At 54.0% G+C, this 20,243-nt stretch overlaps 6 protein-coding genes across 6 annotated transcripts; 4 read left to right on the top strand and 2 right to left on the bottom strand.

Annotated features, from left to right (window-relative positions):
• Positions 1-1,990: 1,990 nt before the first annotated feature.
• BU25DRAFT_334223 (MFS transporter-like protein) lies at positions 1,991-3,845 on the bottom strand (the record flags this gene model as incomplete). The annotated part of the gene is made up of 4 exons (XM_033702523.1): positions 1,991-2,716; positions 2,765-3,114; positions 3,169-3,616; positions 3,684-3,845. The coding sequence occupies 4 exons, from the start codon at positions 3,843-3,845 to the stop codon at positions 1,991-1,993; spliced, it is 1,686 nt and encodes a 561-aa protein (XP_033565045.1).
• Positions 3,846-4,134: 289 nt separating this feature from the next.
• On the bottom strand, positions 4,135-10,442 carry BU25DRAFT_488977 (uncharacterized protein). Its single transcript, XM_033711387.1, has 2 exons — positions 5,788-10,442; positions 4,135-5,737 (listed from the first exon to the last, which is right to left on the bottom strand). Exons 1-2 carry the CDS (start codon positions 10,087-10,089, stop codon positions 4,427-4,429), a joined length of 5,613 nt encoding a protein of 1,870 aa, XP_033565044.1. The 5' UTR covers positions 10,090-10,442; the 3' UTR covers positions 4,135-4,426.
• Positions 10,443-10,727: 285 nt separating this feature from the next.
• On the top strand, positions 10,728-13,127 carry BU25DRAFT_249279 (uncharacterized protein). Its single transcript, XM_033701607.1, has 4 exons — positions 10,728-11,549; positions 11,615-12,140; positions 12,193-12,918; positions 12,967-13,127. Exons 1-3 carry the CDS (start codon positions 11,124-11,126, stop codon positions 12,672-12,674), a joined length of 1,434 nt encoding a protein of 477 aa, XP_033565043.1. The 5' UTR covers positions 10,728-11,123; the 3' UTR covers positions 12,675-12,918; positions 12,967-13,127.
• A 1,660-nt stretch (positions 13,128-14,787) lies between these two features.
• On the top strand, positions 14,788-15,479 carry BU25DRAFT_408126 (uncharacterized protein). The gene is made up of 2 exons (XM_033705729.1): positions 14,788-15,052; positions 15,229-15,479. The coding sequence occupies exons 1-2, from the start codon at positions 14,970-14,972 to the stop codon at positions 15,386-15,388; spliced, it is 243 nt and encodes an 80-aa protein (XP_033565042.1). The 5' UTR covers positions 14,788-14,969; the 3' UTR covers positions 15,389-15,479.
• Positions 15,480-16,145: 666 nt separating this feature from the next.
• On the top strand, positions 16,146-18,661 carry BU25DRAFT_334436 (uncharacterized protein; the record flags this gene model as incomplete). The annotated part of the gene is made up of 2 exons (XM_033702532.1): positions 16,146-17,667; positions 17,718-18,661. The coding sequence occupies 2 exons, from the start codon at positions 16,146-16,148 to the stop codon at positions 18,659-18,661; spliced, it is 2,466 nt and encodes an 821-aa protein (XP_033565041.1).
• A 134-nt stretch (positions 18,662-18,795) lies between these two features.
• BU25DRAFT_249276 (uncharacterized protein) lies at positions 18,796-19,773 on the top strand. Its single transcript, XM_033701606.1, has 2 exons — positions 18,796-19,186; positions 19,238-19,773. The coding sequence occupies exons 1-2, from the start codon at positions 19,019-19,021 to the stop codon at positions 19,607-19,609; spliced, it is 540 nt and encodes a 179-aa protein (XP_033565040.1). The 5' UTR covers positions 18,796-19,018; the 3' UTR covers positions 19,610-19,773.
• Positions 19,774-20,243: the final 470 nt, after the last annotated feature.

The following is a 20,243-nucleotide window of genomic DNA, read 5'->3' as shown; positions in this document are numbered from 1 at the left end:
TGTCATATACCAAGTGGAGGGTGGCAACAAGGCGAAGCCACGCGGTGTAAACCGCCTTTAAGAACGAGGAATCCAAGCTTGTGCACACCGCTGACGCGACGCTAGCGGCTGTCGGAAGGACCCTGTTGTGTCGATTGGGTAAAGGAAACTACAGTGACCTCGCGTCTGGTCGACGGGAACAACATAAGGAATTCGTCGCTAGCTCCGCGATTCGATCTTTATCGCGATGCGGAGACTAACCGCCATGAACGTGGGAAGGAATTCTCGACGTTTTCAAGGCTGCCTGTGCTCCCGGATGTCACATCGTGATACCGCATTCCCACCCAGATCTCAAAAAGCAACAGTGAGCAATTGAGAATCTTCGTCCGTATAAGAAGTAATCAACGACGTTGAACTGTGTCTTCATTTGACTGCTAAATATTTGAGCAGAACGATCTTTACAAAACAACTTCTCCTGCGGTCTACATATCCTTGCCTTGGACGGAGTTGTTCTAGGTCACCTTGATTCGTTTCATCCATTTCGTTCACCGTACCTGATCTTGTGTGCGTAGAGTTCGATTATTCACATATTTCAGTCGTAAGCTAGAATGATTCTTGTCCCTTTTGTTCTTGTATGAGACAAGAATACGCATCGCTAACGTGTGTTCACACATGTAGCAAACGGCGCGGCCCGGCCCTACACACGGCAAGCGTATTCGAACGGAGTATACTTCTCACTCAGGGATCTCGTCTAATCTGAGACGTAGGGTCAGCACTGCTTGTTGGTGGCTGACCACAAATGAGGTGGGCGAGGAACATTACTGGCGCGGAAGTGGCGGTCGCACCAACAATGTCAGCACCGATTCAGCTGGATCCTACGAAGCCAATTGCCCCTTTTCAAACCTTAGTGTGTAGCTCAGACTCATGTTCAAAAACGCCTGCTAATCAAGAACACTTCAAGGCCGCTAAAGCAAAACACACCTACGTTTGGCAATGTGTAAGGTTCAAAGTGTATGACCTAAAGCTTCACGTGCTTACCAACTAACAGTGCTATTGTGGGTATCCCTCAATCCCTTATAGGTCCACCGCCTGTCCGTCCTGCGGTGATGCGCGTTGCAGTAACTGCCACATCACCAAAGTTACAATTCGATGCTCACGATAGAAATGAGAAGCTTCTTGCTTCGTACTTTCCTCTTTACCCTACAATCAGTCGTTATTCGCGTTGCAATTGCACGCCCCGTCACTCCTTGAGCGCTCAAGAGCCAATAGTGCATTGTTTGATATTCTTCCATCCTCCAATTTTGTTCGTAAACTAGCTGGCAGTAGGGCTCAACGAATAACATAAGTATGTACTCTGTCTTTCGAATGGAAAGTTTGAAGTCACCCCTGGCTTCAGGTTACATGATCGTCCTTACACCCCGGGGCCCTTACCGTGTTGCACTATATGTGGATCTGTCTGCGATTGTAATGTGGCCGATAGACAGATAAGAGGACAGAGACACCCAGCTTGGTTGTGAGCGGCAGTGTGAGGACATGTCTGCGGCTTTGCTGGGCGCCTTGTAATCTGCCGGAATTATGTCGATACTGACGGGACAACTTGCCAGACTGAGTGCATGACTGTCTTAGCAGGCTGCAGCCCGGTAGGGTCATCTGATGCTTTGGGCGCCCACTAAGCTTGGACATCTCTGTGTTGCCTTCAGCGCCCTTCATGCGGGGCGCATCTCATCCCAACCTCCTGCCAGGCAAATCAGGCAAACTCGCCGGCTGACCAACACCCGGAGCATTAGCTTGACCATAAGTTTATTGCCGACAGTGGACCACAAGTCGCTAATTTGCTGTCTGGTTGGAATTCTCATCTGAGCATGCTCGATAGAAAGACACATCGTCTGGATCCTTCTGGTCACAACAGCCGAACTGCAGGCCCTTGTTGTTGTTGTTGTTGTTGTTGTTGTTGTTGTTGTTGTTGTTGTTGTTGTTGTTGTTCGCGCATCCGCTTCCGAGGTGGTCAAGCTCAGGTCTCTCGGGGCTCCTCCTCTTTCCTCAACCCCGTTACTGTTTCAACGTGCTCGGTCCCCAAATGCGCCGCCTCAACGAACAAGCTAGCAACAAGCGCCAGAAATGCGACCACCGTTAACATAATCCACATGTTGCGTGTCGCCCAAGCAAAAGCCTGCTTTGCAGCGAACTCCCAGGCCGGGTTTTCAAGCGTGCTCGGTAGCATAACGTTCGCCAAAGCGTTCTCACCATCCAATTGATCCAGCAAGTCATGCGGCAGTCCAGCAGCACGAAGGTACCCATTTCGATTTGACATGGAGTTCTGAAAGATCGTACCGCAGACAATGACAGAGATCGAGACGGCGATGTTGCGCACGAAAGCCATCGTTGCAGTAGCAGTTGCTACATCGGCCTGCTTGACCTGGCTTTGGATTGCGATGAGAGGCGCCTCGAACAAGATTCCTTGCCCAAGACCGGCGATCATCTGGAAGCCTACGGCTCGGCCGGTGTTCGTGTTTGCGTCGAATGATGTGAAGAGACCGAATCCGAGACACATGAAAGCCGAGCCAACCCACATGATCTCTCGGAAGCGTCCAGTGCGGTGGATGATGACTCCGCATAATACACCGAATACTGCTCCTGTGACGATGAGAGGTAGAAGGAGCACACCAGATCGAAGTGGAGACGCTTCCAGAACGGATTGTAAGAACAACGGCATGTAGAACTCCGCCGCAATGAAGACCTACGATCGTCAGCCAACCATCTGCACACCTCAGTATAGAGCACTTACAAAGCCGTGAAAGAAGACCACCAAAAATGTAGCCACGTTTGTCTTGTTCTTGAATAGTGACATAGGAATAAGCGGATACTTAGCAAATTTTGCTTCGCTGTAAATGAACGCACCGATCATGCACCCTCCAACGACAAGGAGTGCTATGATTTTCGCAGAATCCCACGGAAACAGGACGCCTCCGAAGTCGAGTCCAAGGAGAAGCATGAGCGTGCATCCGAGAAAGGTAAAGATGCCGAGCCAGTCGATGGCTTTCATGCCGTCGATGAAGGATGTGTGTTCGTGCTTGACGTCCAGGAATACCAGGATGAGGAGGGCTGCTAGACCACTGATGGGAAGGTTGATCCAGACTACACGAAAGGTCAGTCAGAGTTATTAAGAAGCAAAGGGACAGAGCGACTTACAGCACCATCGCCAGTTCACCAAACTCGCAAAAACACCCCCCAAAATCGGCCCAATCCCCCCCGCCAACGCCCAAATCCCCTCCGTCAGCCCCATCAACAAACTCCTCTGCCTCAAACTAAACATATCGCTAATACAAACATGCACCAACAGAATTAGCCCTCCGCCAGCCGCACCCTGGAACGCGCGACCAATGATCAATGCCTCCATCGTTTTGGCAGAGGCGCATACTGCTGAGCTAGCAAAAAAGACTGCAAGTGCCAGGAGAACGATGAGCTTGCGACCAAAAATATCAGAGAGTTTGGCCCAGATGGGGCCTGATGCGGCGTTGCCGAGTAGGAAGGCGCCACCGATCCACGTATATCCTGCTGCTGAGTTGAGATCATGAGACATGGTGGGTGCTGCAGTGGAGACAATAGTGGCATCTAGAGCTGCAACGAAGAGGGAAAGCTGGAAAGATTAGTCTTTTTGACGCTGGTCCGAAGAGATGCAAGACATCTCGGGACAATCAACGTACAAAGAGCGCTGTCAGGATGGCAAACATCCGGAGTTTGCTTCGCGGGTTCGCGTCAATCGGTGCTTCGACATTTTGTTTCGTTGATTTCTTGTCAAGAATCTGCTCCGAGGAGGTGTCAGGGTACGGCAAGGTGGGAGTTGTGTGCTTGGACTGGACGTCCATCTCGATGTCGCGCTCCATGATAAGGATGGTCCGAATATGAATACAACTGAAGTAAAACACAGAAGATGAGCACAAGCTGTCGCTTTTACATGGTAATTGATGAGCTCACAAAATGGAACTGAAAATCTGGGGAAAGCCCTTTTTTTCTAAATGTCGACCAATGAGATGCGTATGAGTCAACAACTACCGCGGAAACGGGAAGGCGCGCGCCCTTCATGACAACCACCTTCTCAATTGAGATATTTCAAAGTCATAGACACAGAAAGACTGCATTGTGAACATCTTAGATGCGTTGTTGTGTTGTTGCTCATATCATACACCCAATGCAGCATTGCGCTACATCCTTTCCCACTCGTGTCCACCAATCGGTCCATACATGGCAAGAAATTGCGCCAGCAATGCTCGTGATCGCACGTAAACTTTCCATCCAACCCTTCCCGTATGCGCCAAACCAGCCCTAAGCCGTATGTGAAGAAGTTGAAAGTTCAAACTTGGAAACCTCATTGAAGAGAAGAAAGTAGGAAAGTAAGGAAATGGGCTGGCGAACCCGCAAAACCCCCAAACATCGAACACATACCAGATCAAGCGTCTTCAGGAAGTATGCGCGCAAAATGCTTTTCCCAAATCCAGCCCACCGTCTTTGTCGCATCGTCTTGGTTGCGTGCCAGCCACAGCTCGCCCTTCATGCCAATAACATCGAAAATTTCGCCAGGAACATAGACAAGATACGGAATACCGCCCTCACGACGGTCATGTGCAATATTGAACTCGAAAAGGCTTGCGGCCAAGAAGAGGACCTCAGGCTCATCGGTGTCGCCAGGGGTGATCGGGAGCTCCTCGGCACTGCCGCGCATGGGAGTGTCAGACATCGGCAGGGCTGAGTTGAAAACACCAGACTGGCGAGTCGAGCCCGGGAGAGAGGGAGGTTGCGAGCTAGGCGCAGACATGGTGAGCATGCTCGATTGGGAGGGCGAGAGGAAGGAAGCGCCCAGCTGAGGTGGAAAGTCGAAAACACTCGCGCCAAAAGAATTGCGATCATCGAAGTCAACGACGCCGTCCATGCCCAGGTAATTGTGGTTCCTTGATCGTGCTGAATTGCGGCGCTCCTGCTGTCGAACAGTGGTTACTTCGCTATTGTCGGATACTGGGCTGAGCGCGCGAGCTGCCTCGCGCGAGGAAACGGGACCGAAGTTATTTCGAGAGGAAGAGCTTGTGTTCTGATAAAGGGAGGGATACGCCGGGCCTGCAGGCGAGGAACGTTGAGGTCCGTCAATGGAGCGCATGTTGGACCGCGAACTGTAGCCGCCACTATGACGATTGCGTGGGTCGAAGCCAGAAGCCTCACTGCTCATAGATTCGGTGCGGCGAGACTGAGAGTTGCGTGCTGAGCCAGCCCCGTCGGACGGCACTGGTGATGTCATGCTTGAGATCTCTTGCAGCAGACGCTGACTGTTAGTAATGCCGAAGTTCCTTGCCCTTTGCTCCTGCACATTGTAGTCGGACTTGAAGCGTTCTGTGTATGCCTTCAGATCGTAATCTATAGACGTAGTATGCTGTGGTTCGGTTTCCAAAAGTGGGAGAATCTTCTTCGAGCAGGTTTTGTACCAGTCTTTTTGGAGGGCCATGAAGAGAGTCATCACGTTTCGCATGACGCCCTTCGTTTTGTCGTATAGCAATGGCAACTCGAGTTTCAAGGTATCGTTGATCGTAGTGAAGCGCTCTGCCGACGACACGGTCTCCGGGTCAGGCTTCTCACCGCGATCAATAGCCTGCTTGTGCTTGACGTAGTGGAGCAAAAACTTCTTGCGCTGCTCTATAGTCTTCTGGTACGACACCCACATCTCCCAGAGATCTGAGATTGGCTTTAGCACGCGGCTGCGAACAGCGGCTTTCTACGTTCAGGTTAGTAAAAATCGTGCGAACAACACAACGAAAAACTCACATGATCTTCGAGGGCTTTGTTCTGGAGCTCGAAATGAGCCATAGCCCATTTGCGCCATGTACTTTCAATCTCCGGGTTGACTGAAGGTGCAACCTCACAGACAGTGATGAACCCCAAGAAGACAATATTGAGTTGTAGGTAGTGCTCGGTAATCGAATCGAGGTAGTTCTCGAAGTCGCGCATGACGATCTGGAGCTGGAAGAAGTGGCCGCCGAACTTCTGTTCTCGAGACTTATACTCCATGTCCTTGAATGTTTTCTCGGCTTCGTCATACGTCTTCGTCTTATCAGCTTTCGGTATGAATGCTTTGACGAAAGCATTGCCAAGTCCCTTGCCTTTGCTCTTCTCTTTCTTGCCCTCTGAAGTCGCGGCACGGAAGGTATCTGCACGCTTCTTTGCATCATTGATACGTCCACTAATAGCGAGAATCTCTGAACGAGCCTTCTTGATATTCACCAGATCGGGATGGTCAGCATCGGTGACTTGCTCGAGCGATTCAAGCAGCAAGGGGTACTTCAACAAGCGTTGCGCCGGCTTGACAAGAAGAGAATCGAGATCCCAAGCCTGGGTCATATTCTCGACCTGCTCGAAGCAAGCGACTACCCACCCAGTAAGTTCTGGGTTGCTTTGGTTCTTCTTGATGTACGCATGCTGATTTTGCGAGTTGAGGTAGTACGTCGTGTACAGACGCTCCATCTTCTCCAAATTGTCAAGGAAGACTCGACCGATTGACGTCATATGGTCGTTCTCGAGCGTGCAGTTTTCGAACTGATTGAACTCGTCGGATCGAAGGTTCGCAGGTAACTCAGCAGAGCCGAAAGACTTGGAGTCAGTTGAGTCACGACTCCAGGGGCCGGTCGGAGGTGGCATGTCGTGGTTGACGATGGGTTTCGCCGCCTTTTTGAACGCTCGAAACAATGAGAGCGAGAACTTTTCCAAATCTTTGCAGTTGCTGAACAGTGAACGCTTTTCTTTTTCGGTCATGATGCTGCCGGCCGTTGCCTCAAAGATGTTGTGAGCAATCATCATGTCTATGCAGAATTGATGTTCTGTCGTTAGCATTTCCTCAAGGATTCGGTAACGCTTGGTCAACGCCTGTCGCGCTGGGTCTGGTGGTGTTTCCTCAGAAGCTGTTGGCGTTTCTTCTTCCGTCGGATCGATCTCTGGTAGCGGCTTGTCAGTAATCTCCACAGATTTCGGCGTACTATATCGGTCACTATAATTTCTGTCGTGCATGTTGCCAACAGGCGTGAGTGCACGCGCGGGATGCTGTTCGAAGCGCTCCTCAGTCTGCGACGCGGGGGATGGCTTAGCATGTCCAGAAAATGGATACGAAGGGATCGAAGGCGAGATGGGCGGCAGCTCGTCCAGGCACTTGGAAGGTGGAGGTGGCGGCGGCGGCGGCGAGTACACGGGCGGCGGCGGGTGTTGCACCGTCGGTGAAGGGACTGTAGGTGAAGGAGGCATGTAGTTGTTCATGGACAAGCCAAGGCCACCATTGGTCCAAGCAAGCTGCGGCAGATCCAGACCGTTTGTTGAAGGCGTCGCATTGTCGTACGCTGTGTTTGGCAACAAGGTATCCTGTGACGGATTGCCGAATGAGCTGCCTGGCGGCGAAGCATCTTCTTGTATAAGAGTGGTTGCCGACCCTTGCGAGCCGCGAGAATAGCGATGTGACTCTGGAGGAAATACGAAAGCCGGTATTTGGTTCGCAGGCTCCGGCGAGGGTTTTCTTGCTTGATATATATTTGGCGTGAGAAGTGGTAAGGACTCTCTTTCACGCGGCTGTTCTTGAGCGCTATCTCGCTGCGATCCGTTGGCGTCGCTCAGTATTCGCGCCAGATAGGTCTCAGTGGCCTCCTTTGACGCCCAGTCTTGGTGCTGTGCTATGACGGGTGAGACTTGGTGGACTCTTTGTCTAGAAAGCGAAGCCAGTTCTGGTGAGATGACTGGCGACTGATGATAGAGATTGAGCACCGAGTTGATGACGCTGTACGTTTCGCTCTTTGTGTGCATGGGTTTTGCTGATCGGTAGGGAGCAACGCTGATAGAGTCGTCTGGATGCAAGGAATCGCGATCGTGAAAAGAATCTGTAGGTGAATCCTCGCCCTTGAAGTGGAGTGCAGGCAACAAGGTCTCGTGTCCATACACCTGCACCGATCGTCTCGGAGGAGCGAAAGGTTGTGATGCTTCGTCCTGAACCCTGGACGTACCATTCAGATCACTGGACATGTGTTCATCATTGAACATGATTGGTATCGATTCTCTGACGCCCAGAATAGACTCTTCAATTGGGGGTAATTCGGGAGCCTGCTCGCTACCCGATGCGCGGAATATGGCTGGTCGGAGGAGTTCTTGTTCAGGCTCTTTCCACGGTTCAGGCTCTTTCCACGGTTCAGGCTCTTTCCACGGTTCAGGCTCCTGCCACGGTTGAGGCTCAGGCGCTTGCGGTGTTTGCTGCGACTCTACCTGTTGTGGCTCTGGCTGAACTACTGGAGGCGTCAGAACAAAGCTACCAGGAATACCCAAAGTTGGAGACTCTTCAAAATCGGTCACTGCAGACCACGGCTGCGTCGGTGGCGATATGCCCAAGCTAGAGGTTTGCAGGCTCAGCGATTGATGGCGCCGCGAAGACGGGCTCTGGCTATCTTCCTCGGTGTGCTCGGTTGGAAGCGGTTGGATCTCCTGTGCCTGAGGAAAGACCACGCTGGGTGAGAAGGAGAAATCCAGGGTCTGCGATTCACTTTCACCATCAAACAGCCCCGGCTGGCTCGCCAGAGGGTCGGCTTTTGAGTGGAGCTGGTCACCCAGTGAAAAGTACTCGAGTTCGCCATGCGCGTCGGCGGCTCTCGGATGCGCGTTGGGAGACTGCAGTGGCTGTCTTTCTCTTGAGTTGCGCAATCGCGGGGAGGCTGGTGGAGGTGGGGCAGTCACGACTGCTGGTACGCTGGGCCCGGTCCTTGCGGGCGACTTCCCTCGTTCTCGATATCCGCGGTAGGCTAACGCTGGTAGCGTCGCATGGTCGGTGCCATTGCTCTTCCCGGCTGTGCTGCCTCCCGCTGGTTTTCTGTTCATACTACGATTCGGAGACGACCGACTGCTGCGTGTGGGTGTGTATTTGACTGACTGGGCTGTAGAGCTGGCTTCTGATGCATTGCTCGACCGTCGTGACCGCTGCGAGATGACTGGTATTCGAGAGGGCGGGGATTGTCGTGGCTGAGACTGTACGGACCGCGAGGCGGGCCGTGACTGCCCATGTCTGGCAGATGTTGTTGTGGCGTTGCTCTGTGAGCGCTGGTGGTGGGGTGAGGTGAATGTCGTTGCAGGAAGTTGCACCTCGTCACCTGCCAGGTCTTGAGCATCGTTGATGGGCGGCAGAGGGACTTGTGCTGCTTGCGCGGCTTCCTCACGTGCTGTGCTCGCAAAGGTGGGGATCATGTATCCTGGCAGTGTTGCGTCCTGTCCGCCTACTACCTCGCCGAAGAGCTGCCGCCCGCTTGAAGACGCCCGCTCGAGGCCAGGCCGTCGGTTCGGCGAGGTGACTGACTGCCGTGATGGGGAAGTGACCGAGTGCCGTGTCGGCGAGGTGACCGAGTGCCGCGTGGGCGAGAGCGTTTGGTCGATGCTGCTTCTGCTTGCATGGCTTGCGTTTGTCGCTCGTCGTGCCGTTCGCGGTGGAGATGTGGGCGCGGGTTGCGGTCGTTCGCGTGGTTTGAGATTGTTGAACTTGTACGATCCATAGGCAGTTTCCTTGGGCGGCCGTGGCGCAGAGGCAGGCGAGGATGTTGGGGCGGCGGGGCGTTTGACGGGATCGTGCGCGCCAGCCCGCGTGGGCTCCCTCGACCGCGAGCGTATGACCGAGGGGATCACATCGCCGCCCGGCGAGCGCTCGAATCGCTCCGCCAGCGCCTTGACCTTGTTCGATACCGGTGGAGGAGAGCGGGAAGAGGCCACCGAGGACGCGGGGCCAGACACGGACCGGGGCCCGGCTCTGGGGGGGGAGCGTATGTTGTTCGAGCTCGCCGTGTTCTGTCGCTGGCGCGTGACGTTCATGTCTGTCGACGGGACGGGTATGGGGGCGACGTCGTGCTCGGACGCGGGCGCGTAGGCAGACTTGTAGTAGTCATCGGGAGAGGGGCTGTCGGGCGTGTCGTCTGCATGGTGACCCTGATGAAGGCCCTGATCCTGATCCTGATCCGGATCCTGACCCTGATCCTGCTCCTGCTCCTCAATACCGGCCAGCGACATGGACTGCACCCAGCTGGCCACGGCCGGGTTGTATGCATAGTTGGGCTCGGCCATGTTGTCCCTCCTCTACCGTTCCATGCTCCTATCTCCAAGGTTGCAGGAAGCGAGGGCGCGAATCAAGGCGGCGGCCAGCACCGTCGTGGTCCAATCGACAGTGGTGTCGCGGCGACAACTCACGCCTGTGAGCCTCCGCAGAGCAGCTAGAGCAGCCAATGGTGGGTGGGGGAGCGGCTCTTGCGGCGAGCGCTGCGCGTGTTTCAGGCAGAGCGCTGGGCAACGACGCTGCACGGGGGCAGAGATTCCAGCTGTTCGACTCAGCGCGCCTGGGAGCAGTCCGGTCGAGGGCAGAAGCGCGCTGCTGGGCGTCACGGTGGTCAAGCGTCAACAACAGGCAACGGAGCAACGTGGGTTCGAGTGGTGTGGAGATCTGCCGCAAGCCCAGCCAGTTCGACCGTTGCGGCTCGGGTGTCTCTGCCTGCACGAGAGTGGTCGAGCAGCACGGGGCGCAATGCAATTCACCTTTGACAGCAGCATGCAGCGAGCTGGGTAAACGGCACTGGCAGCAGGCGGGCGCACACCAGGTATGGCACGAGGCTGCAAGGGAAGAGAATCTCAAACAGTTATCTCGGTGCGTGCTGCTGCCATCCACTGCAATCGTCCTGCGCATCTGGGAACCGTCTCCACATCCGCCCCGGTCGCAGACGCTCTAGCGCCATCTCTGGGCCAAAATAGTCTCTCCATGCGTGGCTCCCCAAGGGCAACCTGGGAGCACCCGGAACTCTACTGGAACGACAGCGAACATCAATCCCCCCTTTCCCGCCTCACAGGGCAGATTCACAGCATTCACAGGGCAGAGGCAGCTGTGGCAGGTCTCGCAGGCTCACAACGAGCCGCGAGTTCGCATTGCGCATCCCAGACTGGCGCGTCCAATATCTCAATAAATCGCGTGTCGCTGGCGTACCTTCTGCATCCGGCCACCAGAACACAACAACGGTCCCACCCACGCGCGATCCTCTGCCACTTCACCCACGCGTGCACTGTTCGGATCCTTCAGGCAGTCGCTGTCACATCAATGTCGTCCGGCCAGCATGAAGCGAAAATGCACATCCCACGCGGGCGGCCCTCGGAAGAAGGCGCACGTCGTTGACCAATCTGCGAGTGCCACACCTCCAGCCATTGAACAGCCTGTCTTGCAACGCTTCTATCCTCGACTGCTCACGCTGCGCCACTATCTTATGTCAGTGCTGCCAAAGTCGTCAAAGAACAGACGTCGTAAACTAGCTCGACTGGGCCGGCCAATGGCAACCAAGAAAGCAACATCAATATGTGAGCCCAACATGAAGCTTGGGCAGCTGCTCGACTCGACTGTGATCGGTGAACACAGGACAACAGAGATCAACGACGAAGAGCAACCCACCAAGGAATGTAACAAAGATATTGAGATATTCACTCAACAGCTGTCGCCTGCTATCACGGGAGCCACTTTCAAGCCTGGCTACTTTCTGCAATCCGAGGTAGGTCTCACGCAGTAATATGTGGTTCGGTAGAGAGGTATTTGCGCAGGCGCTAAGCGGTACAGATTGTTGACTTCGTGATCTGGCGTCTATTCAAACGCTCCTCATCCCACAAGCTTCACCATCTGCTCTGTCATGGTTTTGAGCGGTCTGGATCAGCGTACCGACGAAACGATGTCGATGGCGATGTCGCTTCCTCGATACCTGGACTGGTTGCGCGCTACCCCAACAGCTATGTGCATGCTTTGAAAGGACCGCTATGGTGCCGGCTACATGCAGTCCTCGGCGAAGGTGGTGATCGCATCATGATAGATTTGCTCATGGATTGTGCTATCTTCCGCCCTGTTGATGATAAGTTCGCAAATTACTATCAGATGAGCGGTCCTCCTGTATCAGACATGGAGCCTGATCAGCTCCTGAAGGAAGCTCCGGTCGATAGTGTACCGGGAAAGCCGGCATCGAGACCGCTTCTCAGTCTGACAGGCGGAGACCGAACGCCGTGCAAGATAGCCTTTGTGCGCAGCCGAATGTTTTATGCTAAAGCTGCTCTGAACGCTAAGGGGGGTATCAGGTTCGGCATGCGTCATATCCGTCAGTAGGCCTCCACATAACTCTGTGCACACATGGCTAACAGGGAGTTCAGACGTGCTAAACCGCTTCTCTCGTCGAGACGATAAGCAGCAGACGGTACAGATCATAAGATACATGTTTCCACGACAATATGGCTTACACAATGTCTTCACGTCCAAGATTGATCCGCGCGAGACTGCAATGCCGCTCAAGGACTACACCTTGCGCGAGAAAGAGATCCACCAGAGCATGTGCCGAGCTTTGGGCGACAAGGTCAACGATGCAGACGAGCTGGTCAAGTGGAAGCTACGTGTGCCAAAAAGGCTACGAGGTCATCTAGTATTTTTGGTCGACAAGCTGCGTATACTCAACCAACAGTGTTCGTACACGGAGATGCTACGCCACTACTGTCCAGTTGAGGTAGGTGCAAATGCAAGACTGGTCACGTTGAATGCTGACATCGCAGACTGTCCCTCTCTCGTCCAAGCCAGAGTGGAAGAGAGCTCGTCTCCAATCAAGGAGTGCTGCTACTCGGTCAGCAGGGGCTTCGAGTAACAGAAAGGGTTCCGTCACAGATCAGTCAAATGAGCAAGCGAGTGACGAAGCATGCTTTACAGACATGGCTTGCCCCACAGCGCATGTGTCTGCGTTCTGCCGCGCGGTAATTGCCAAAGTCATCCCAAAAGGCTTTTGGGGCGATGATGACAACAAGCGAACAGTCATGCACTACATTGACCAATTCGTGCGTTTACGAAAGTTTGAGACTTTGACCTTGCATCAAGTTACACAGAAGCTCCGGGTACACACCATCCAATTCTTGGCCCATTCCATCGCTGAGACATTGCAGATCACAAGTGTAGTATGGCTCCGGTTACCTGGTCAAGACGAAACCACCAAGCTGGGTCGGTCTGACTTTGAGAAGCGCAAGGAGATCTTCCAAGAGTTTGTCTACTGGGTCTTCGACTCATTCCTAATACCCCTAATCAGGTCGAACTTCTACGTCACAGAGTCAAATGCGCACCGCAATCGACTGTTCTACTTTCGCCACGATGTCTGGCGAATGCTTACCGAGCCGTCACTGTCGACTTTGAGACTGAAGATGTTCGAGGAGATGCCAACTGAACGCACGAACAGGCTCCTAGCTGTCCGCCCACTCGGCTTCAGCAAGATACGTCTGCTTCCAAAGAAGCAAGGTATCCGAATGATTATGAATCTGAAACGGAGACAGCAGGTGATGCGATATGGCGCCATGACCCTTGGGAAAAGTATCAACACGGTCATGGCACCGGTGTTCAATGCCATTACATACGAGAAGGTCGGTGATGAACACTGCGCAACATAAGCAAACCGTGCTAATTGTAGCAGGTCCTTCAACCGGAGAAATTTGGTTCGTCACTGTTCTCAGTAGGCGACATGTTTCCGAAGCTTGAGGCCTTCAAGACTTCCCTACAAGAACAAGGTCTGCAAAACAAGCGGCTTTACTTCGCTAAGATTGACGTCCTGTCTTGCTTCGACACCATTCCTCAGCAGCGACTGTTGAGCATGGTGGACAGCCTCATATCAGCGCAAGCGTATCAAACAGGTAAACACGTGGAGATCAGTCCACTGGGCGCCTTACAGCGCCTTGATGGTCAGCACGTTAATCCAGTACCTCTGAAGCGTTGGGTCTCGCACACGGCAGCTGCCAAAGACGCAGACTCGTTCAGTCAGCTTGTACAGAACAAGCTGGTAGGCACAAAGAGCAACACCGTCTTCGTCAACACCAACTTGCAGCAACAGGAGGTAAAGGCCGATCTGATGCATCTGCTGCGTGAGCACATAGAGCGTAATCTTGTCAAGATTGGCAAGCGTTTCTATCGCCAGAGAACAGGCATTCCACAAGGCTCGATACTGTCGAGCATCCTCTGCAACTACTTCTATGCTGAGCTCGAACGCGATGTACTAGGCTTCGCACTTGGTAGTGATTGCCTGCTTCTGCGTCTGCTCGACGACTTCCTCTTGATAACACTCAATCGTCAGCATGCAGAGCGTTTCGTACGCGTCATGCACCGCGGCCACGCGGACTATGGCGTTCAGGTCAAGCCCACAAAGTCCATGACGAACTTCGACGTAGTCACTGACGATGGTGTCCGGGTCCCCAAATGCAGCCCGGGTACACACTTTCTGTACTGTGGTGTTTGTATCGACACAACCACGCTAGAAGTGAGGAAGAATACTGAGCGTCCCACAAGGGCTGGTGAGTGGGATGAAGTGGCTTGAGGAGGCTGGGCTAGGAAGCTGACGTGCAGCAGATGTCGAGAACTCGCTGACCATAGAATTGTCGAAAGTCCCAGGACAGACGTTCCATCGAAAAGCGCTCAAGTAAGTCTGCAGATGTCCCAACCTCCAGCTTGGCATCGCCGTCTTGATATCGGCGATGGATTTGGTGTGACGTGCTGACAAGGCGCAAGTGCATTCAAGATCCAGCTGAAAGCCATGTTCATCGACACGGCATTGAACAGCGTGTCGACAGTACTAACCAATTTGCACCAAAGCTTCCATGAAGCGGCGGTGAGGTGCCTTGAATATGTGCGCGTGTTGGCCAAGGTGCGAACAACGTGTCCAACTTTGCTTATCAGTGCGTTCATCCCAAGCCCGACAATTCCCCTAAGTGTAGCCGTGACATGGTGATTTCCTGAAATGCTTGCTTTTCCAGCCAATCAGAGGAAAGCTGCAGGTAGATGCACAGATTAAGCGGGGACACGAGTAATCTGCAGTGCGGCGTCGATCGTCACGGCTATTCCTACCGATCAAGACGGTCTGACGAATTGCACAGGGACAGTCGACAGCATCATCGCGCTGGCTTTCGTGATGGTGCAGCGGCGTGCGCGTTCTCGCAGCGACAGAAGACTTGTGCATGTACAAAGCGTCATCTCCCGGCGGCAGCTCCAGTGGTAAGTGTGGCTGAAGCGAGTGTCTCACAGTTGGCGGGGACGGAACTCGAGGTGCCCTTTTCCCCAATCGCGCAACCCAGGGGACCATCCGATGAACCCCAGGGTGTGCGAGACGGTCTAACGGGAAACTCTTGATACGGAGACTTTGATGAGCGCTGAGGCTAATTTGAGGACAGGCTCGCTTGTAAAGCGTTCTACACGGTGTTTCAGCGCGCGCAGACGAAGCATGGTGCTTTGCTGGCATGGCTCGAAGCGTCACTCAAGGCGGCTCGCATCTCTGATGCAGCGGAGAGAGATTTGCTCGAGGCGGCTGCTAGTGCTTGGCAGCGAAGATAAGAGACGCTGATCGTGCTTCGCGGACGGCAAGCTGGCTGCGGTGTGACGGCCTTCAAACCAGTGCCTTGAGCTTCAAAGCAGCAAAGCAGGCTCAACAACGGGGGTTCAAGATCTGAACCGGCATGTGCTAGCGCGGCGGCTGTCTGCAAGCCAGGCTTGGCTGCATGGACGGCGCATGGGCGGAAGCATCGGACACGACCTCGGAACGATCTTGACGTTCAAAAATCCTGCTTTTCAGCGAACGACTGAAAAGTCTTGTTGTTCGAGGTTGTGCGCTGGGGCGATCAGCCACCGGGCAGAAGTCCAGCTATCCATGATTGATGGGAGCTGCCGCGAAAAGTGGTGCCTTCGTGTGCAATTGGCCAGTGATGAGATTTTCTCTGATGTCAGACGTGCACCGAGGAATTACAGGGGCCGGCACCAGCCACAACGAACCATGACGGGCTTTGATGGTTTCAAGTTCGACTGTCGTCCAGTCTCCAGACGCGGGTGGCTGCTGCGGACGCCAACAGACGCCCGTTTAGAGCATCCAAGGTTCAAAAGTCCGGCGTTCCTTGCGCGCCTCGCGTTCAAAGTGCCTCAGTCCACCACCATGTCTGCTCGATAGCCCACTGCCCCCTCTCCACCTGTGCATGCCGAGGCCCTCTTATTATCTCAATTGAAGTGCGAGCCCGCACGCAATAACAGGACGAGAGCAGCCGTCAGCGAGCCTGGAACAACGGCCTCGGGCAGGGATCATCAGGGGCTTAGCGCGGCGATGCCTTCCCGAAATTGCGTCGCCCAGTTGGAGCACCAACACCAAGTTTGTGACGACGACAACACCGACTTGGCGGTGGAGGAGAGCTACTTTTCCAAGGGAACCGCGCTGTACATTATTTCGGAGCATGACTATGGCAGAGAGAGCTCATTGATCCCGCTCCCGGCCACCCACGACGTCTGCGCCCAACCAACAAAGTCGACGACCATTCTTCCTCACCGCATTGGGGCCCCAGTCCTCCCGCTTCCTCAGCGACAGCCGCGCTCGCTCATGGCCACCCTCGCATATGCCCAGCAGCCAGCGCACAACATGGCCTCCTACGAGCTGGAGCCGCCCGACCTGACCAACTCGAAGTCCTCAAAATCCTCCAGCTTTCACTCGGAGACTCTCTCCGACTACATGGGCCCGAGCGACCTCTCGCACTTCGAGGAGATCAACCTCGATGGCGTCAGTGGGGGACCAAATGTTTTCCCCATGTCCACGAGCCCGGACCACCGCGTCGTCTACGAGGCCCGCAGCATATCGTCCTCATCGCTCTCGAGCATCCGCAGCGCACCGCTGCCACACCCAGCACAACATTCATTCCGCGACCTGACCGGCCGGAAACCGCAGTATCCGAGCTTAAAAGGCCCAGTCAACCATGCTGTACGACAGCAACCGCAGCAGTTGGCGCCGGGGAAGATAAGGAGGGGGTTCACGTCGCCGTCGGCACCATCATTACAGACCATGAACCTGGCAGCACCCAGACGCTCGTCACGATCACCGTCTCCCTCGAGTGCACACACATCAGCACCACGCACACTCTCACGGAAGAGCTCGCGGACACTGGATGTCCTGCCTTCACCCTCGGTCAACGCCCGGAGACAGTCATGGCAGGATGCAAAACGCAAAACAGTCAAGGAGAGGGAGGCAGAGTGCGACGACGAGGATGATGAGCTGCCAGAGGATGCTGTTATCTGGAACATTCCTATCTCGCCACGGCCTGCCCAGGAGCGATCACCGGCTCCGTCGACAAGTGGCAGCCCGCCGCAACCATCGCCAATCGGCAGCACAGCTAGTGCCGGACCTTCATCTGCGAGGACATCGCCGGCGCCCAACTCACGATTTCCACAACTACCATCTCCAAACACACTGGGTAGGACTGAATCACCACCCACATTAGAAAGACAGCGCACGCACACATGGCAGGACACATATGGCTCCCTCGACCCGGATGCGAAGAAGTTGACAGAGGCGCTGGAGGAGTTCCAGGTAGAATTTGAGCGGAAACAAGAGATCAAGCGCCAGCAGCCGGGGCTGGCAAGATCGACCTCGCTGAATGAGCCGGAGTCGAAATCGAAAAAGACCACACTGCCGCCTATCCGCAAGAGCGATCCTCTGATTGACCCGTTCCAGCCATCTGCTGAGAAGCAGAAGTACCTTTCGCGCACTCGTCCTTCGTGGCTACCACCCAAGAACCCGAAGGAGGAGAAGAAGCACCTGAGAGAGTACCAGCGGATGCTGGCACGGATCGAAGAAGCTGGTAAGCTAAACTATGCATATCCAGAAGTAGCGAAATGCTAACAAGCGTAGAACGCCTTGAAGCACAACGCGCTCAAGACGAGGCACTTGCCCACGAGAAAGCCACCCGCATCAAAGCAGAGTACTGGTCGAATCTACTACTTCCCAACTGGGCTACCGAGATGACAAAACCAGAGCTCCGCGCTTCGCACAGGAAAATGTGGTGGAACGGCATTCCTCCGCAGTTACGAGGGCAAGTGTGGTCAAAGGCAGTAGGGAACGACCTCGAGGTCACAGACGGCACCTTCAAGATCGCGCTAGAAAAAGCGCAGAAGGAGATCAAGCAATTGGGCACCGAAGCACTGGACGGCCGGTACGCACAAATCCTCGAGAATACACGCTCAGTCTTCCCTGAGCTGAAGATGTTCGCCGCTCCCTCCACACCGACCGCAAACGACGAGCAGCCTCTGCATCAGGACCTCTTAAACGTCTGCTTAGCATACGCGACCTACCGCCCCGACATATCCCACAAGGAGAACGGCATCCACCATACTGCCGCGCTGCTCCTGCTCAACCTCCCCGCACCACAGACTTTTATCACTTTATCAAATCTGCTTAACAGGCCACTCCCGCTTTCATTCCTTGTTCAAGATCCGAACGCTATTCACGCCGCATACTCAACCACGCTCCATGCACTCTCGAAGAAATCGCCCAGCCTTGCAAAGCGGCTGGAGAACCTCCGCGTCGAGCCAAGAGACTACTTATACCACATGTTCAGCAGCCTGTTCTGCGGACGTCTGGGCATCGAGCATGCAGCGCGAGTCATGGATGTGTATGTCATCGAAGGCGACAAGATCCCGCCACGGGTCGCGGTCGCAATCTTGCTGGTGCTCGAGGGGAGCTGCATGGAGGGCGAGAAGAGCGTAGTGGAAAAAGTGCTGAGTGAGAAGAAGGTCGACTGGGACGTCAATGAATTCATGGTGAGGGTTTACGAGGCGGGGAAGATGAGCTCGTGAGAGCAACCCGTTTACTATCGTTTTAGGGGAAGATGTTGTATAGATGGGGATGAAGAGATGGCATAACGCAGCGCAATTCGATTTGCATTCTTCGCTGATGTACGCATACGCGACTCACCGCGACGCATTTCCTGCATTTACACCACGGCGTTTCTTCGGTGTTCATCTGTATGCACGGCTATCGATCCTTCTCGTATCACTAGCTTGTACAGCTCTGTCCTTCCTTTTGTCATACTACCTTCTACTATATATTTTTATATAACGTGACCGGCAAGCGAGCGACGCCGGTAAGCGAACGACGCACCCCACCACAATGTTACGCGTCTTGACTTTTAACTGCAATGGCACAACAATCCGATGACCTGTTTGGTTCCATACAAGGACCAGGCCAAAGTTGCAGTTCAAACAATCAAGCAAAACCCAATACTTACCCAGCAATATGCTGCTGCAATAAATAAAGTCAGCAAAAGCACAGTTTGGGCGCATCAATGTGGTAGGACAGCACGACGTTTGGAAAAATCAGAGGCATTACTACCATACGTGAGGAGCTATGGAGAAACACTGACGAGTTTTCAGTGTCTCGCTTGCTTGTACGCTAGACAACTAACCCAACAGCATGGTCGCCAAAGAGTCCTGTGCAGCAACCAGAGGGTGGTTGAGCCCTGGTTTGACCTTGTACAGAATGCAAAGGCAAAGTACGGTCGTCACGAATCAAGCCTCGTCACCTCGTCTCACTCCAACCCCAAATCCTGGCCGGTCAAACACACCCCACATGTCACATGCCACTGTCACAGCGGGGTCTTCCTTGTGACGTGGGAGCGTTTTGTGGCGCAGCTGAGGGAGCCGATGGTGGAGCGGGCGCTAGGTTTCAGTGTTGTGAGACGGCGTCGTGACTCGAGGGCAGCCTCGTGTTCGGGAGTGTGCCGAGGTTGGGAGTTGTGGATATGAGGGCGGGATTTGGGGCTGAAGCAAAGGCTGAAGATGGGTGGGTGGAGCGGGAGTCGAATACACAAGTGAAGAGCGTTGGGGGCGTGGAGAAATCTCATGATTTCCATTTTGGATGTTCTAACTTGAAAAACGACACGAGACAACAGAAGAGTTGAACTAAGGAAAACGTATGTACTCAGAGCCTTGACGGCGAGGACAGTAACACTCAATATATGATAGAAACCAAAAACTAGATCTGGAAGAAAGGGAAATGTTCGCTTGATTTACATCGAAGCGCATTTCTTGATGTCTGCCCAGACCTTATGATCTTTGAAACCAGGCCACACGCTTAGTATATGGCGGCGGTGTTTGCGTACCTCTTCCAGAACGGCTTCACATGCTTGGTCATATTCAACTGACAAAGGATATCTTGTCTGCGAAAAGCCGCATTACACCAACCCCTTTTAAGGCACGGAAGGGGAGGCTCGCAATGATTGAACTTGAAATGTTCTTCGAAGTCCTGGGGGGGGGGGGGGTATCGACACTGACGTCTGGACAGATTGGACACTTCACACTGGCAGACTTGTAGTTGTATTCTCTATCCGCCAGAAGGATCGCGAATCGCTCCCTCCCTTTCGAATCGTGGCTCTTGAGC

This window comes from Macroventuria anomochaeta (assembly GCF_010093625.1).
Source record: "Macroventuria anomochaeta strain CBS 525.71 unplaced genomic scaffold BU25scaffold_6, whole genome shotgun sequence".
Taxonomy (NCBI): Eukaryota; Fungi; Ascomycota; class Dothideomycetes; order Pleosporales; family Didymellaceae; genus Macroventuria; species Macroventuria anomochaeta.
The sequence above is the reverse complement of the archived record's forward strand: the minus strand, read 5'-3'. Positions and strand labels throughout refer to the sequence as shown.

Coding starts and splice junctions, on each gene's coding strand:
- BU25DRAFT_488977 (XM_033711387.1), bottom strand. CDS start 10,089: ATGGCCGAGCCCAACTATGCATACAACCCGGCCGTGGCCAGCTGGGTG. Junction 5,738..5,787: donor ACAAAGCCCTCGAAGATCAT/GTGAGTTTTTCG, acceptor ACCTGAACGTAG/AAAGCCGCTGTTCGCAGCCG.
- BU25DRAFT_249279 (XM_033701607.1), top strand. CDS start 11,124: ATGAAGCGAAAATGCACATCCCACGCGGGCGGCCCTCGGAAGAAGGCG. Junction 11,550..11,614: donor GCTACTTTCTGCAATCCGAG/GTAGGTCTCACG, acceptor TAAGCGGTACAG/ATTGTTGACTTCGTGATCTG. Junction 12,141..12,192: donor GTTCGGCATGCGTCATATCC/GTCAGTAGGCCT, acceptor CAGGGAGTTCAG/ACGTGCTAAACCGCTTCTCT.
- BU25DRAFT_408126 (XM_033705729.1), top strand. CDS start 14,970: ATGGTGCAGCGGCGTGCGCGTTCTCGCAGCGACAGAAGACTTGTGCAT. Junction 15,053..15,228: donor TCCCGGCGGCAGCTCCAGTG/GTAAGTGTGGCT, acceptor ATTTGAGGACAG/GCTCGCTTGTAAAGCGTTCT.
- BU25DRAFT_249276 (XM_033701606.1), top strand. CDS start 19,019: ATGACCTGTTTGGTTCCATACAAGGACCAGGCCAAAGTTGCAGTTCAA. Junction 19,187..19,237: donor GACGTTTGGAAAAATCAGAG/GCATTACTACCA, acceptor ACGAGTTTTCAG/TGTCTCGCTTGCTTGTACGC.